At 36.4% G+C, this 18217-nt stretch overlaps 1 protein-coding gene across 1 annotated transcript in view; it reads right to left on the bottom strand.

Annotated features, from left to right (window-relative positions):
* Positions 1–9617, bottom strand: part of LOC139733561 (dual specificity tyrosine-phosphorylation-regulated kinase 4-like) — a 93664-nt gene extending 84047 nt beyond the window's left edge. Inside the window, exon 1 of the mRNA XM_071644372.1 lies at positions 8916–9617. Coding sequence (XP_071500473.1) covers positions 8916–8962 — 47 coding nt within the window. The 5' untranslated portion in view covers positions 8963–9617. The remainder of the gene's footprint in view (positions 1–8915) is intronic.
* Between the last annotated feature and the right edge of the window lie 8600 nt (positions 9618–18217).

The following is an 18217-nucleotide window of genomic DNA, read 5'->3' as shown; positions in this document are numbered from 1 at the left end:
AGATAGATTCATGGTATAAACAATTGACATTATCTATTTCTGATTATTTACCTTTACACATAAGGTGTGGTTAGCATTACAATTTGTACGAGATGAACTCAACAGTGGCACCAGCTGAAGTGGCTAATATCAAACTTCAGACTTCTCTACTTGAGATTGCAATCTGTATTATCACATTGCCCTTGATGTACTACTGAACAATACAAGGATTGAGCAAAAATTCGTAATGAATAAAAGTAATGATGACAACTTCTGCACTTAGGCACAAATGCTGAATGCATGATATCAGAAAAAAAATGCATACAGTTTTTATTTACAACTATTTTAGTTACATTAACATAGTCTGTGGGTCATCTGAAATATACTCATTATAATTCTCTCTTATTCCCTACATTCTGATAGCAGTGCAGGGTTACTTTCATATCTATTCTCATATTTTTAGCCACAAAAATAGTTATGCAAGGTGCACATGACAACATTTCATTGCACAAAAGGATGTCAGTGTTTGCATGCCTGTATATGGGTCAAACTTAATTAAGGGTGGAATGAGAATCAAGGACAATGAAAATGATCACAAAGCATATTGTAAAAGTTTGAAATTGACTTTGATCTAGAACAGAAATAATGAGTGCATGAAAAACAACAAGAAAAATTTGGAGGAAAGTGCCTCCATTACATCGGTCTTTCTCCAACAGCTCTCGCTCATCCCCTCCCTTCCCTTCTCTCTCTCTCTCTCTCCCTCTCCACACAGAATGTGCAGAACACATTCTGGACTTTTATTAGAGACAGGCCTAGATAGGCCTTTTAAGAACAAAAGATTAGGCTTATCTCAAGACAAATAACATTACCTGTGGCTAAGCAGCCGTAATCCTTCTTGAAAACTTTGTAATCTGATCAAGTGAAAAAAAAGGAAGCCTTGTTAAAGGTACCATACAATGCTTAGTAGCAAATACACAATACTGAAGCTCCATTCGAAGGACTCTGCCAATAGTAAAGTGAATGTGTATGGCATTATTATTGTTTACTGTATGCCTCTTTGATTTCTTTTGTTCATTACTTTGTTTGTTTGCATTCATTTAATGCCTGCTAGGGTACGTTTCCTACCTTCTGTTTCAGACATCTTAGATCTTAGTTCAAAGTCAGTCTAAAAAAATCATTGGAGTTTGAGAAATCTCAATCATAACAATGCATTTAAAGACAACATGCTGTTCTGCTATTTATGTATCCATGGACCTATCACATAGAAACAATTCCCCCCTCTGCACATCCAAACCAAATATTGAATAACCTGAAAACCTCTGTTACTTTTGCAACATGATATGTTTGCTTATTAACATTTCATGTGAGCAATAAGCAGTATGAAACAATAAAAACTGCATCATCTTTCCTATCTGCACAGGATAAGATTGTTTTCTTTTTCCAATAATACACCTTTCAGGAAAAAAACCAAAACAAAATGCCAAAAAAAGAAAAGGAAAAAAAATCTGCATTCACACACAAAAATATCCTAATATGCCTTTATCTTACACCTACTTTTACACCCCAAAAGACCTATTAGTATTATATAAAGTTCTGCTTTCTAATTGGGGGAAAATGATCAGTAGAGTTGCTGGGCATACGAATGAATGCTGTTTGTCATTGAACAATTAAAGTGAGATCATAGATCACCTGGGAGATGATACAATAGAATCCAATTCAATAATGAGAAAATGTCATCATTTTAATAGCACGGAAACAAAGTGGATACCTTATCCAATCAATCATGTCTGCAGTGTTTTCACTTTGTCAACTGGTGAAATGATCCAAGGGATCTTTCTCACAATGTGGCGTAGAACATAACTGAACAACTGTAGACTTTAACACAGCTGTATCATGATGTATGTCTTCAATTCTAGAGAAGAAATTAATATCTCAGAGGTGTGATATTTGACACTATTGATGACAAAGCAATTATTTGTTCTACAGTGAGCTATCTACCACCACAATAGATCATGTACTAGGTTGAGATAATGAATCAAGATAAACTCTACATATCCAGCAGTGTATGTCTGATGTACTATTCTTTCGTCACATCACCTGCTTTAAGTACACTGTACATTTTGTAGTTCTATAAACCAGAATGCAAAGCACCCCACAGTGAAATTCATAGAGTGTGCTCCCCTGCTCTTCTATGTGGCAAATCACATAGTACACCTTGCATGCTGATGCAGCATCAATAATAGCTTCAACATAATGCATTGCCATTGTCTTCTAGAATTATGAACTCCACAGCAAACATTACTTTAAATTGTATAGGGGGTGTTCCATAAAGATATTCGTAAAGTTATGAACAACTGAAGAACGACTGGTGATCAGGTTATCAGAATGGAAATTCTGATAAAAGTAAAGCAGTTGTATCAGAACTGATCACCAGTCATTCTTAAGTCATTTGTAACTTTAACAACAGCTTTATGAAACAGCGCCCTGGTTTCTATAATTAACAATCATGGACAATGACGGATATAAACTGAGCATACTAACGTCACAGCTCAATTAAAACAGAAAATAACTCAAACCCTGAGCATGCAATGTTAAACCCATCCTGTTGGAATGATTTATTTCCTGGTGCATAGTTACATTGTATAATAAGGTGAACTGCTGCAGGATTCAGAACATGAGAACATTATGGAATAATGGCACAGTAGTAATTTTTGTTTTATTACCAGATGACGGTGGAAAGGTTAAATTTCACTCATCGGACTCTGCCCCACACTCCCAGGTGTGATGTAGGTGATAGGTCATCTGATATGTGAGATCGAATTTTGTACTGCCACTATCAATGAGAGATCAAGATTCTAAGATTGAGACATATCCTGATGCTAACAGCCAAAATTTCCTTGAAATTCTATCTGTAGGTAGCAACTTATACTCAAGGGCTAAACACCATAAGGCGTAATTCCCAATTTGGCCACAAATCAAAATAATGTTTATTCTAGGTCACTTATTTTCCAAATGCTTCTATATCCTACACTAAACTTGTAAAAATTGTATGTACAGGAGGACTTCACTTGTCCAGCTATTGACTATCCAGATTCTGTGTTATCCGGACGTCAACTGGCTGACATTCTTTTTTTTTATTTTATTTTCACGCATTATTTTCAGCGCCAAATCTCACTCAAAACAAACACACATTCAACCATTACCAAGCAAATACATGACAGGACAGTGTATTCCAATTATTGCTGCTGACTGTAACTTTGAACAGTTTGTGAGATGATGGCATGACTGGTGCTACGCTTGTCACTGGCACTGAATGCACAACAGTGGTTACAGTACAGTGCAGCGGCAGCATTCAACAAGTCACAATAGCACAATTGTCGGTCAATATCAATCAAACAAACAATACATTTGGGGTTATTCTACTTATATTTCACTTTATATTTCACTTAACAGAACATCAAAAACACATAGTTCTTTTTAGGTGGAATTTTGTTGTGTATTTAAATTTTCATTCATAATTATATCAAAGTTCATATCTGTCAGAACAAAGAATAGCTGCTGGTTTCCCTCACAGTCTCAGCTGTAGAAAAAGACAAAATGAAACTAAAATCAAGTCAAACTACATTATCTGAGGAATGTATCGTGAAGCAATAGCTAACCATATTCACATATCATGCCCCAAAGTTTTGGGAAAGAGGCTTCCCCACATAGTGACATTTGACCTAACTTTCAGTAAAAACAAATTATGTCTCAGAGTAACTAGACAACTCCATACATCATCAGGCAAGGCTGTACTAACCCTAGATGCATCATCTCATGTCATAGCCTTGATGCCAAGGTTTGTGGTGTGTGTCTGTTCACAAGCATCATACACAGCTGATATCAGGGACAGATCACAGTCAGATTTTTCTTTTTCTTATTACAAAGGATTATTTTATGCATAAATTTCCTTTTCTCTCTGTCATCCACTGGGGTTGAGAATACAAATGTAACTTATCTGGGGGTTAAAAGATGGACTCGGAAATTTGGTAGTAATACCAGTAGTAGTATACAAGTTTTGTGATCAAAGAACATTGCTTTAGATTCACTTTGCTGGGATCCAACATTTGGTGATCTCCAAGTGATTTGCAACCATTATCACACTCTCCTCTCAGATTCCTGATCTCTTTATATTCATGCAGTCATGACATAAAAATTTCTCTTTTGTAGAATATTGTACATAATTTTAACATTTCGGTTGTTTCCTTCATGGTGCAAAAACAAACTTCAAGCAAACAAACACCAATCACCATGAGAAATGGTACATCCTGACGGAATTGTATGATACAACTATGTCATCAATAGACCACAGAACTAGAACAATTCACACATCAATCAGTTCACACAAAAAATAACTAAACCTAACAGCAAATTCATGACTGCACTGGCATGTGCTAAATTTAGTATCAAGAATATCATATGGGCAGTCTTCCAGTTGCAACTTATAGTGTAATCTTGTACAGAATACCAAATACCAAAGATCACACACAATGGTAATAAATGACAACCTGTCAAACCAACACATTACAATCATGAACCATTCCTCTCATAACTGCACTCTAAATTCTAGGTTCAGAAATACAAGGTTCATCATTTTAATATCCACCATAATGACAGCTTAGGTAAACACTGTGTATATAGATTACCATAAAGGTAAATAAATAGGGTATAAAATTAAAGCTATGATACATGGATTTCTCTACTAATCTTGTGATGAAAGGTGAATACAGGCAATGCAAATGCAATTAATTTCCCACTTAATCAATAAACTATTTAAAGATTTGAATCACAGAGAATTAACTCCAAGACTACAGAAGATAGATATGGTGTGAGGTCAGGAACAAAATAAATACCATAGTTATGGGTAAACTCAGCCTAGCGGGTAAACTCGGCCCCAAGCACGCACATTACAAGTGGCCAAGTTTACCATCTACAAACATGTAGGCCGAGTTAACCCATAACTATGGTATATCATAGTGTGCTATATTGATGTTTTGATCCAAATAATGCAAAGGTACGAGTGCGTTATTCAAGATATGCATTGCACTCGATGGTATTAATTACAATAGTGTAATATGCATGAAGCACAGCCAAATGCATGTTGCACGAGGTACAGCCGAGTGCATGTTGCACGACATTGTGAATTACCTGCGAGGGTGCTGTATTTCCACTAACATCGCAAACTTAAAGGCCCCCTCACACCTGAGCGAATTGCCTGAAATATGACTTGCTATGGCTGGCGAAAGGCATTTTTTGAAAAATCGTTTTCAATGGTAATTGATAGTAAATCATATTAACCCTTCGTGTTTAGGTTTGTAACAGTTGCGATTATTCAAATTCGCACGGGATTTCCGAACATGTTTAAAATTTCCTGACAAATTGAAAAATTGTCTGTCATTTGCTTGAATTTGCATCTTTTATCTAGTCTGCGGTAATCATTCGTTTATCGTTGGTGTGCTATTGTCATGCATAGTCCCTCATCGCGCTTTTGCCAAGGTGGACCGATCTCGAAAGAACCCTAAACGAAGCAACACGATGACTTAATATGACTTGCGCATAGAAAGGAAGATACTTATGACAAATGTATTTTCGCTTGCCATCTTCTATGCGAAGGGAAACCAAGATTGACTTTTACTAAATTTGAATAGCGATGCATCATACACGAAGGCAAGTGTAAGAGATACATAATGTACTACATATGACAAACTATGGATTGCGAAGTGATACGAATACGAGCGAATAACCTGACGAAAAAAATTGGCGCATGCTGAGCTGCTCTCTGTGACCAACCACTTGCACTGGTGCCTGGTTGTGGAGTAGCATCTCCATCCTCATCATCACTGCTGGCATTACTGGCAGCATCCTCTTGATGTTGGCATAGAGGCGGGATTGGAGACCGTGACTGTGGACTGGCAGACTGTGATTGTGCCTCTGCGGGACTGTCAGGAGGAGGCGGCACTTCAGACTGTGGTCGTGAGCATTCCGAGGTGGTGGATTTCTTCCCGGTTGATGCAGTCTTTCGTGCGTTCCCTCTGCCTTTGCCTCTTCCTTTCATGTTGCGTGGATGATTTCTCTGGCTGCACTGAAATCTGGACGGACCTGGTCGCTTTTATACTCCCCGAGGAGCGCACACACACGTAGAGTACGCCTGATCTATTCTTTCATCTTCGTTTCCAATCGCACGCCATATCATTACAACCATTGCTCATTGTTCGTTCGTCTTTCAGGTCATATCAATCCTTCGCTTGCCTTCGGCCGCAATTTACTCAAAGAAGTGAACCGAAAAATCGTTATCCTTCGCATGTCATATTTATCCTTCGCTTCCCGTTCGTTAATCATATTTGACTTTAGTTTACAATCGGATGATTTAAAGGCAATTTTATTTGAAATCATTGAATTCGCGCGCATTTCGTGTGTTTTTCCCATTCGTCCCCCTTCATCCTCCTACATTTGCTCAGGTGTGAGGGGGCTTTAAACCTGCACATTATTTGTTTTATAAAATGAGCTTAAAGACTGTGATATCAGCCAGTAAAAACTTTGTATTGCAATGCAATGGGGCTACTCTTTGATCAGCCATGCAGATGACCGTAGTGATTCAAAGTGCCAGTAAATATTGTTCAGGTTTGTGCTGCATGCAAAGGAAAGTCCCACAGAAGAGCTAGCAATCTGGCGCAGGATATACAGTTTGTAGCATGCAGTGCAGAACTATAGATGCTTTTTTGCTGCACACTTTTTGTACTCGTATGCATTAGCAAAAAATTTAAAAAAAAGAAGAAGGGCAAACAAACAATAATAATGATAATGATAATAATGATAATGATAATAATAAGAATGATAATAATAATAATAACAATAACAATAACAACAACAACAACAACAACAACAAAGGCAAAACATCTGAGTAATATTTACACTCCTGATTGGGCACATTCCGAAAACCCATTCCATAAAAATAAATGAATTATTGAAATCATTATCAAAATGTCTTAATTGGTATGTAGAAGTATAACTCATAATGTTCGATACGCCATCGTAACAAGATTTAGATGTTTGCGGGATCTGGATTCTTGCCCTACAAACTGAAACTTGATGGCACAGCAGAATGAGCTGACTTGTATTTGATGTTTTCAATTGCTCTGACATGAAGTGAAATATACAGCACTTTGTATTCCGATATCACCTGACAAGTCTAGAACTGAACATGTTCCAGCTTGACATACTAATCAAAATCATAGGCATAATGTGGGTGATTCCATAAACGAGGGACTCGACAGTAAAAATGGGATAATCAAACCAATTGTCGTGGGTATGACTATTTTCGTTCTTTGTGAAAGAATTGTTTTTTCATATCACATATTTCTAGGTTATATCAAAGTCTTATTATGTGCCAGAGGGTGAAAAATTAATAGATTCTTCTTTTTTTTTCATGGTGGGAAATAAGTTTCATGTCCCTTTTTTTTTTTTCTAACTTTTTTGTGACATGCAAAGACTTTATTTTCATGTTACTTTTTTTCAGACATAGAACTATAATTTTTCATCAATGTTTTATGAAGTTTCTAACTGAACACCATATTTTGAATATCATAAATTAATTTTGCCTTCAATTGATCAACACAAGATTTTTCTTAGGGCATGAATTTATGCCTCATAACTTGAGCTTTCATGTCCAATTCCTTACGCAAGGAACTGCTTTTTTTTTTTAATGGCAAGTGTTAAAAAATACATTTGTCAAGCAAGTAAAATTTTGCTTGATTCATATGCTCTATGTGTGTAGTTACATTTAATTAATAGTGCAAAGTCAATTTACTGCCTTTCAAATTTTATCATCTTGTTATTTTAATGATAATCCTTACAGAAAAACTCAACTTCCAGTTCAAATTGACTCCTATAAAAAGGCCAAGGCCTAGATAATGAACAAAACAATAAAACTTTTGTTATGACGAGACAAATCCAACAAGAACTTTGGACAGAACTTCTAATTTTCTTAATTTGCAAGAAACAATAAACAAAGGTCAGATTATAAAGGATGCAAATTAGATGATTTGGTGTAATATACTGATGAATTTCATACTCCATCACTCCTTCCTCACATGATTGAAGAACAAGATAATAACTGTAAATTTAGTTAATAACACAGTGACTATGACTCCTCACTCTAAATAAAAAGAAAGAAAGAAAGAACTACTGGTACTTGCTAAATCACTGCTACTCAAGTAATATTTGATGCAAAGGGTATATTTTATTCTGTTTTAATTAGCTTAAATCACATAAATATATGCAGAATTCTAGTGAAGTTTTGTAGTCATGCTAATGGAAGAAATGTGATCTGATGGCATCATCATTTCATTTCCTTGTCATCATATGTGATCATGATTAATATCTATCAATAATTCTTTTGTTTATTAACTTTGTAAGATTTTGCATTCCGTGGTAATAGTTACAATGCAACTACATTAATGACAACTTTGTGACATTACAGAAGTTTTGCTAGATAGGAAAATCAAACATCATGTTTAAAGTTGGTTTTGATATTCAAGTGAAATTAGAGGGAAAGAATTAGTTATTCACAATCAGACCTGATGTAAAAAAAAAGCAAAAACAAAAAAAAAGTATGAAATTTTCCATTTCAAGTTTGGCTAAGCCAAACAGTGATATTTCTATCGGTTAATTAGCAGCCACGTCATACAAATTGATGGCTGATCGAGGTGATGGACTAGCAATAGCCATACAATTGTACAAATGTACATTACGTAGGGATGGTCTGTAAGAAGCTTTGTTTTCTGCCACTATCTGCACGTCACAGCACAAGTTTATCAAGCAATAGACTTAACTGAGTTGGAACTGACTAGTCTATAACATGCTCTCAAATTGTACAATATCCCATTAGTAATACTTACTCCTTGCTACCATTCACATACAGATGGTGATGATGATAACTGCTCATCTTGAAATGGAGTTGGAGCAGAAGCCAAGCAGGAGGTCTCTAAGTCAGAAATTGGTCCAAAGTGTTAACAGAGATCATGGTTTCTCTGCTGAGGCAATCAACTTGAACATAAACTTGCCACAAAAAAAAAAATCAGTCTCAAATCTTCTTGGTAAGGTTCTCAAGTCGCAAGGATTAACTGTTAGCACAGTAACATGATCATCAACAAGATCCTTGAATGAAACTGATGCATCACTGATCAGCAGTGATGAACACGAGTGAGGATAGAATTTTAGTCCATCATGCTGGGAAGTAACGATCAAAACAAACAATCTTGTCAAATAGGAAAACACGCCATTGGTGAAAGAAAACTGGGCAAATCTCGAACGCCGTTAAGTCATTCTCACTGAACACAGAAGGAAACTCGGGATTTTTTTTTTATCACAATAACTTCATGAAAGTCACGATCACCGCACACTCCTATCAAAAGGGCTTCCCTAGCAACGTATTGCCCCGGTAGTTCCCGCGAGCGAGCTCCGCGAGGTCTGGTCGGCCACGCAACTGAGTGTAAAGACCCGTGACTGTATTTAGAGGACGATTCTGAAAGAATCTGTCTGTAAACTTACATGATCCGCTTTTCGTCACGGTTCCATGCCGCACAAATTATTCATGTCGAGATTCCGCACACTTCAGATGTTTGGCGACAAGCTGAATCGGTATCACAAAGGCGAGACTGGTGAAAGAGTGTGCATTGCGACCAAGATCAATAATCACTGCTCTACTGAGCTCGCTCGCTCCCGGTCTCGGTCCCTACCCCAGCCCTTTATGATTTTGTTCTACGCACAGTACGCGATCCTCTCACAAGCAACGAAGGGCGGTGCGGTCGTTCGACCGGCGCGCTTACAAATGTGTACTATGGTATCAACATGGATCGAAATGGGGGCCAAGCAAGTTAAAAATGGAGAAAACAAAAAGAGATGAAGAGAGAGAGAGAGAGAGAGAGTGAAAAGAACAAGTACACTAATGTACTCTAGATAGTACTTGTTTAAGAAAATGTGTTGGGGGGGGGGGGGGGGGGTCCTCCTTGGTTGACTAGTAACACTCGCACTTTAATATTTCATTTATCATTTGTTTATTAGATCATGATTTTTTTAGGCCTTTCAACTCTTATACCCGATTTACAGTATTAAAACGTGAATGGACTCCAGTGCCCCGATTTCTTGGCCCCAGGCCTCCGGCGTCTGATGCCACTTGCCCACCAAGGCATCGCAGATCTAAAAAATTATGTAATACGCTGTAATAACAAAGTTTCAGTTAGATTCCATCAATCATTATCGATAACAAATTGAATATTCCGTGACATTTCCAACATTGTATAAGTTAGCGTATTACAAAGTTAATTATGGGACTGTCATTGTATCAATTTCCTAATTGTCATAATTAGAGAAAATCACTCTCTTTATAACATTGATTGGTCAATCGAAGAGCCGTTGCACACATTGCTGCGTGTGTTTGTCACTAGTGATTGAAAAGAGCCTCGAATTATCAATGATTCGTGTATATTGGAAAAGGGAACATCAACATCGGAATTGTAGATTAGTTCTGGAATCACTTTACCTCGAGAGTGTCTGGTCATAAACCATGGTTAGAGGTGACTCCAAAATACAGAAGTTATAAGGCCTACGTCGGCCCTGCTAGTAACTGTGGAGTAAAGACTCGAAGATTAATAGTACTACTGAAGGCTCATAGTTGTAATCAGAAACTCAAAATTAGATATTAGTATTAGAGATTAGTATGTCAATACTTGCACATTAATTTTATTTTTTATAGATCAAAAGTTAAAACAAACATGAGGCGATAAGTCGTGAGGTGAATAGAGATGTTTTGGAGGGATCATTGTGACAGTACAAAAGTAGCGCGATGATGTCACAATTGCTTTGAGTGTTTCACATTTCACTGCAAAAAGATCGGTATTCGATTTGACACCGCGGGTGTTAAATCTAACACAAACCAGTGTCAATACAGGACCACACCGATATGTGCAGAAAGTAGGTCTATGTTGTGATGGTGTGGATTTTACATTTGCCGGTGTTAATTCATAGTAGGCCATAAGATATATATATATATATATATATATATATATATATATATATATATATATATATATATCACCCACCCAGTGTATAGGAGACCACACCCTTTGGCGTTACTGTGGTCGGTGTAAATGTGTTCACAACAGTGTTGTTTGTTTGTTTTCAACAAGTAGGCCCACGTTATGGGGGGGAGTTCTTGTCTGTCTTGTTAAAGTTCAAAATCAACAAGAAGAACAGGAACTAATCACATACCTATTTAAAGAGATAGTTTTATATGAAGTGACACCCGTGTTCGATTTATGTATAACACCACCAATGAGTACAGAAATTTAACACCAGCTCGGTGTTTCAGATCTAATTCCCAACTTTTTGCACTTTTATACTAGTATCCTATGGAAATGTTGTAATTCAAAGAAACGGATTTTTTTTTCAAACAATACTATACAATACCATAGAGAATTACAAGCATGCCGACATTCTGAAATAGTTACACGTGAAGCTATATACTGTAGCTCTTTCAACAAATCACTAAAAGAGAATGGAATTTTTGGTAAGTACAATAATGACCATTAAGAGGACCATCAGCCTATACACAAGGGCTTATAAACAAAGCTAACTAACGATAAACACAAACACTATACTGATGGGACTTTACAAAAAACAACAACAACAACAAGATGATACAAACTAAGAGCAGGGAGCTTTCCTCTCACCTCCCTGCTAAGAGGCAGAGAAGAAGCGGAAGGTCTGCAAGGCAAAGATAGCATCATGCATCGATAGCTATATTGTGGATACACAGAATAGGTGTCACTATTCTTTTTTTGTATCTCTAAATTTTATTTCAATTCAGTTAATGCTAATATTGACGCAAACCATCCCAAGACTGCCTAAAGTCAAGGTGTTTTGCTTTTCATCATCATGATAAACTTCCACGACTGTCGTTAAGCTTGCCAAAACAATTATACACCCTCAGTATAATGCTGATAGGCCTATGACAGATGATTTATCATTTTGCAGGGCTATAATGGTTTGATCGCTTACTGTATACTTAGTAAAGAACTTGGCAGGTCAGTGGCCCTTGGAGGGGAAATCTTAATGACCGTGGATTGATATTAATCTCAGTAGCCAATGGCAGGTGTGCGTATGCTTTTCATCGTATCTGGTTGGCTCATTATTTATGTTAGGACACAGACTTTAAAAAAAAAATGCTAATGCGTTGAAAGCAAACAAGAAAAAAAAAGATCTCTTCGTATATATCGAGGCCAGTGCTTCAGATCTGTCTTTTAAATGAAAGATTATGAAAAAGACTATAACAATAACCTTTCGTACAACGATTTTCGCCTTGAGAGGTTTTGATTGGAGCTATACGTGGGTAGAGGTAACTCCACTCTTAACAGAATATGTGCAGATAGCGCAGCCCCGAAGTGAACGATGCTATCGGAGGCACCAAGGCCCGTAGTCTAGCCAGAAACCAATTAAGCAGAGTACGATATTTGTTTTATATTTTGGAACAAAATCTTAATCAAAACAGGGGAAAATTGAGGAAAGATCAAAGTTGTGTGGTGAATGCGATGCTATAGTTGTTGAGGATCCTTGCATTGCATTGAACATACGAAGCAGTGAACATACGAAGCAGTGCACGATGTCTCAATTAACATTGATTTGTGCCATGCATCATTCCATATAACTTAGTGTACGAATATAATTGGAAAATGTCATAAAAAGTGAAATCATTTTTCAAATATCATATATAATGGAATGTCAAACATTCCAACATTCTTAAATAGTTATATTAACACATAATCATTACGTGGAACTCTTTCAACCAACCACCGAATAAATGATTTTTATTCTTTCTTTTTTTTAAATCGAAAATATGGGCCTAGTTTTCCCATGATCGAGACTGAAGAAGAGATAGGCTATGAAGCTGGCAGTAATAATCACGTATTGATTCTGGTGACATGATATTTCCTCCCGCAGTAATTGCTGCGGTCTTGCTTTCTCAAAAGACTTATAAAGGGTAATGGTAAGGGTTTCGATATGTAGGGTTTAGGTTTAATTTGATGTGAAAATAACGATTCAAATTAGTCTTAAATTTGTGGGTAGGTTTTATATTTGGCTTGCTGCGGACAGATATTTTATGCCTGATGGGACACTGTAAAAACATCGGTGTTAGATTTAACACCACGGGTGTTAAATCTAACACCGAACAAACTTCAATAAAGGACCACACCCACAGGTGTTAAAAATGCACTGTGATGGTGTTGAAAAGTGTTCACCTGACACTTCGTGGTGTTAATTTGACACTGTACCTGGTGTTATTTTGACACTGTACTGGTGTTAATTCAAAAATGACACCACATGGTGTTGATTTGATATTTGTTGGTGTTAATATCAATGGTTTAACACCCGTCCAGCTTCAATAAGAGACCACACCAGCTGGTGTTACTTTGGTGTAAATTTATTTTCACATTTTTTCAAAAATCTAGTATTTTAATGTAAAATTCTTGATCGTCTTGTTTAAATGAAAAATCACCAAGAAGTGCAGTTACTAAGAAACTCTTCAAAAAACAGTTTAAAATTTGGAAATGACACCCGGAGGTGTTAATTTAACACCATAAATGAGCATCGAAAATGTAACACCAACTCGGTGTTCACTATTTAACACCGGACTTTTTGCAGTGGATCAATTGATTTAACATTATCAACAACAACAACAACAACAACAACAACAACAACAACGATAATAATAATAGTGATAATAATGATGAAAATAATAATAATAATAATAATAATAATAATAATAATAATGGTAATTATAATACAGTAATAATAACAATGATAATAATAAACATATCAGGGCAATTACCCACAGAGAGCAATATTAACCCGGCCTAAATACAGTGATAACGTTAGAGTAAAGATTAGGGCATAGGGTTAGGATTAGGTTCAAGATTATAATACGGATTAGGGTTAGGGTCGGGGAATAATGATGATAATAATAACATCTTAATCATCCAGGGTAGCTCTTCAGCGTTGCCATTGCTCTGCCTCGGGCCCCTGCCTTTATTATTACCCTATAGCGTTTCACCATTTATACTTCTAACGATGTCGTGAGGAGATTATACTTTTATGTCTACTTTACATCCTGCTGGCCTATCACACATCTCACTGGTACAGTCGGCCCTCTTACATCATGTGTCTCTAAAATAAGATTCGAATCGAAGAGGGCGTCTGGATATAGATTTTCTTCAGGCTCTCCTCAGTCAATGCAAAGTTACATGTTGTACACCTTCCGTCGATTTTTTTTTTCTTCTCTTAATACCGTGTCTTTCCTTTTAAACAGATCTTTTCGGTGCCGATTATGGATCGGTTTAATTCTTGGAGTAAAACATGAGATGACCTTCTACTGCAGGAGAAGTCAACAGAAAAAGAAAATAGATGAAAGGATATATTCTTCATTGGCAGGCTGTTTATAGTCTCCGACAAAGATTTTTCGTATCATACCAAAACAGTCTCTTTGACAGGCATCCAGGCATGCAGAAGAAAATAGCTGGCAAACCTCTTTTGAATTGACTCCAACAAGAAGAAGCTGGTAGAAAGAATACGATGCGTGGTGGCGTGATCGATCGGTTTTTGAATCTAATCGATGGCAGCGTAACTAAGAGCACCACGTCTAAGCTGGCGTTACATAATGTTATTCGAGTTTGGATGTTTCTTTGTTCAGTTCTTAACCGTGTCATTTTTTATTTCTTCTTCTTCTGCTCCTCTTGCAGAACGAATCTAAAGAGGGAGCAGGACTTTTAGATTGATTTATAATATGTGGGTCTCGGAATAGGAGCACGAAAAAGGCGCTCCTCCCAAAATGTGTTGAGTGCATGCAGTCCTTGAACAACATTCCGCAAGAATAATAGGAGAAAGTCAGGATAGAACAAAACAGACTCGTGTCACGGTATTTTAAGATGACATTACATCATGATATTTGAATATACGTTTATATAATAGAATTATTTACTAAAAATAGTGATATAAAACACAAAATCAAAATTATAGGTATCTGAAAAAAGAAAAAATCTGCAACACTGACCTCAAAATGAAACATTTCTATCTCAGTCATACAATTTTCTTTCATTCTCAATTCCGTTCTCTTTTCCCTCTTCGTCTTTTATCATCCCTCTCTCTCCCCCTCAATCTCTCGGGGTTTTTTCTCTCTCTTCTTTCTCTCTCTCTCCATTTCTTGCTCTTTATCGTCTGACTTCATTTTGTCTCTTTTCCATCTTCTCATTTAAAGAGGAAGCAACTCATCTAATAGAATCCAACATCGTGTATCAATGATAAACCAGACCTCACACCTTGTTGTTGTTGTTGCTGCTGCTGTTGTTGTTTTAAATTTTTATTGTGTCAGCAGAGTCTTAATGTTCCATGAGGGTTCCGCAATGACATTATAAATGGCATACATTGTATATAGTTTTTTTTTATATTTGATTTGATTTGGTTTGATTTATTGGTTTCTGTACCATCACTGTACATGCACGTTCATGTACAAACATGAATATAAGTTGTTCGCAAAGTATTTTCTTCTTCATTGCCTTTGCGCGATGTACAGCAAAACGTACAACAAACATACAACAATGAATCATATACAGTGGGGCTACAGCATAAGCGTGGCTTGGTTTGCGTGCAGCCCCCGTACATATACATAATATTATGATATACATGACGAGAGTATTGATTCTAGGCACAGCCTGTTTATCATCATTATTATTATTATCATTATTATTATTATTATTATTATTATTATTATTATTATTATTATTACTATTATTATTATAGGTTTTCCCGGTCAATTTCATACTTTTGTCACTCAAATTCATTAATGTGCATTCAAATTCACGCAGCGCACGCACGCGAAAATATTCGGGCATTCAAGTTCAGAATCCGAGCGATCAATTTCATTTATGGACGTTCTATTTCGTGTTCGTGAAATCAAAGTCACGATTGGCATTCAATTTCAATATGCGAGCACCGACTTTCCTAGTCGTGCATTCAAATTCATGCGATAGTCACGTGATAGTCCCAATGAGCTTGTTTGGAGCGTTCAAATTCATTTTTAGGCGATCAAGTTCCTACTTTGTGCAATCAATTTAACGAGGAAAATGGAGTAGACTTTTAAGAAAGGGAAAAGGGCCAACACAACCAACAAAGGCTTGCATATAGTGTAATTATGGTTGTTTACAGGTTCTACATTGTTCTCTGTTCATGTATTCTTTGTTTTTCATCTCAATAAATTTCAAATTGCAATGTCCAATCAGCAGTGCATCCAAACAACACAGCGACTTGTAATCATATTTCTTGGTGATACTGCATGCTGACAACGCCCCAACACCAACCACATAATCATGATAATGACAATTCATCAATTTAAAGACAAACTGACACACAATGATCTCACATAGTCCCGCAAAAGTAAATCAATAAGCCAGCAATACACAACAAACAACACGTATAAAATGTTAAAGTATCAGTTTCAATATAGTCGAAATTGTTTTTTTTTTTTCCTCGAAAGTGTCAAACAACCCTCCGTATTATGCTCGTCTGTAGGCCTATACAGTGCCTAATTTTTGTTTGTTTGCTTCGTTTTCCATCAAACAAGATGGCTGGATAACCCATATTCAGCTGCAAAAGCTGGTCTTCCATATGGGGTCAAGTTTGATGTTCTGCTCTTTGCGATGAATAAATGAAGTGGGATCTTTTACGTGCATGAGTTGTGACTCTCTTACACATGGGACCTACATTTTATGTCCAATCCGAGGGACATGTGCCTGTATATTCCTATTTGCTAAGCGCGAGTTCAAAATTGTCAATGAACAGGTGGACCTCTACTGCAAAATAAATAATCATCATAAATCCCAATATATTCAAAGCCAAATGAGAAACACATGCATACACGACCCCAAACTAACTAAATTCAGGACTTCTTTTAAACTGAATGCAGTTATTTGTAACATTCTGTTACATTTTTTTATTGTCAACTTGAATTTATTTATATACTTTGTCTGAATGTTTTTTATCTGTTTGAATGAAATAAACGCGAATTGAATTGAATTATTTGGAACATGGTTGTCTATTCACGAATTTGAATGACCGACGAGATTCCGTCGCCAGCTTGACATGAATTTGACTGCTCATTGATGAAATGCGTGCTCCTCTCTTAAATTTGAGTGCTCCGATAGAGAATTTGAATGTTCCGATAGTGAATTTGAATGCTCCGACAGTGAATTCGAATGCTCGGATAGTGAATTCGAATGACCGGATTTTGAATTTGATTGCTGATTCAGTGCTGCGAGCGTGGAATGCGTGAAATCGAATGCTCGGAATAGGAACTTGAATGACAAAAGTATGAAATTGACCGGGAAAACCTATATTATTATTATCATTATTATTATTATTATCATAATAATAATAATAATAATAATAATTATTATTATTATTATTATTATTATTATTATCATCATCATTGTCATTACCATTATTATCATTATTCCATTATATTCATTCATTTATTATTTATTCATTTATTTATTCATTAGGCATTTCATCATAGAATACAAACAGAAAATCATATTACATGATATAAAGAATGCGTTGATTCTAGGTGCATACCGCTGATTGCCAGGGGAGTAAAAGGCAAACTAATCACCGAGGCTCGAGGCCTTCCTGACCGACCAGTGCATGCACCCAGAATCAATCAATGTAACACAGATAATAAACAAACAATATCAAATACTATACATTTATAGAAATATGCACTGAATTCGAATACAAATAAATACAAGTGAAACTAGAACTATCGCTGAATGTGACCGATATCCCCGTATACCCAAACGTGAGGGTGTTAGCTCATGCAACAAAACTGGTGATTTATATGTGTTACCACGGCAACGCATTACCTGACGCTGATTAGAGATATTTTCCGCTCATTCAAAATTGATCACGCTTGCCAGAATATCAATTCAGGTGCACAAAAACCAATGAAGTGAGCAACACATTGTCTAAACAGCGACAAAAGACACAGCTTGCACATCTACATCGGAAAGCAGCCTTTTTTTTTTTCGTTTGTCTAGTGAAAAACCTAATGGAACATATTATTTTCTGTTTATTTTCATTCGTAAATAGTCCTGTC

The sequence above is a fragment of the Diadema antillarum genome, unplaced genomic scaffold (genome assembly GCF_040938485.1).
Source record: "Diadema antillarum isolate AM-2024a unplaced genomic scaffold, OU_Dant_1.0 seq00000483_RagTag, whole genome shotgun sequence".
NCBI classification, from domain to species: Eukaryota; Metazoa; Echinodermata; class Echinoidea; order Diadematoida; family Diadematidae; genus Diadema; species Diadema antillarum.
The sequence above is the reverse complement of the archived record's forward strand: the minus strand, read 5'-3'. Positions and strand labels throughout refer to the sequence as shown.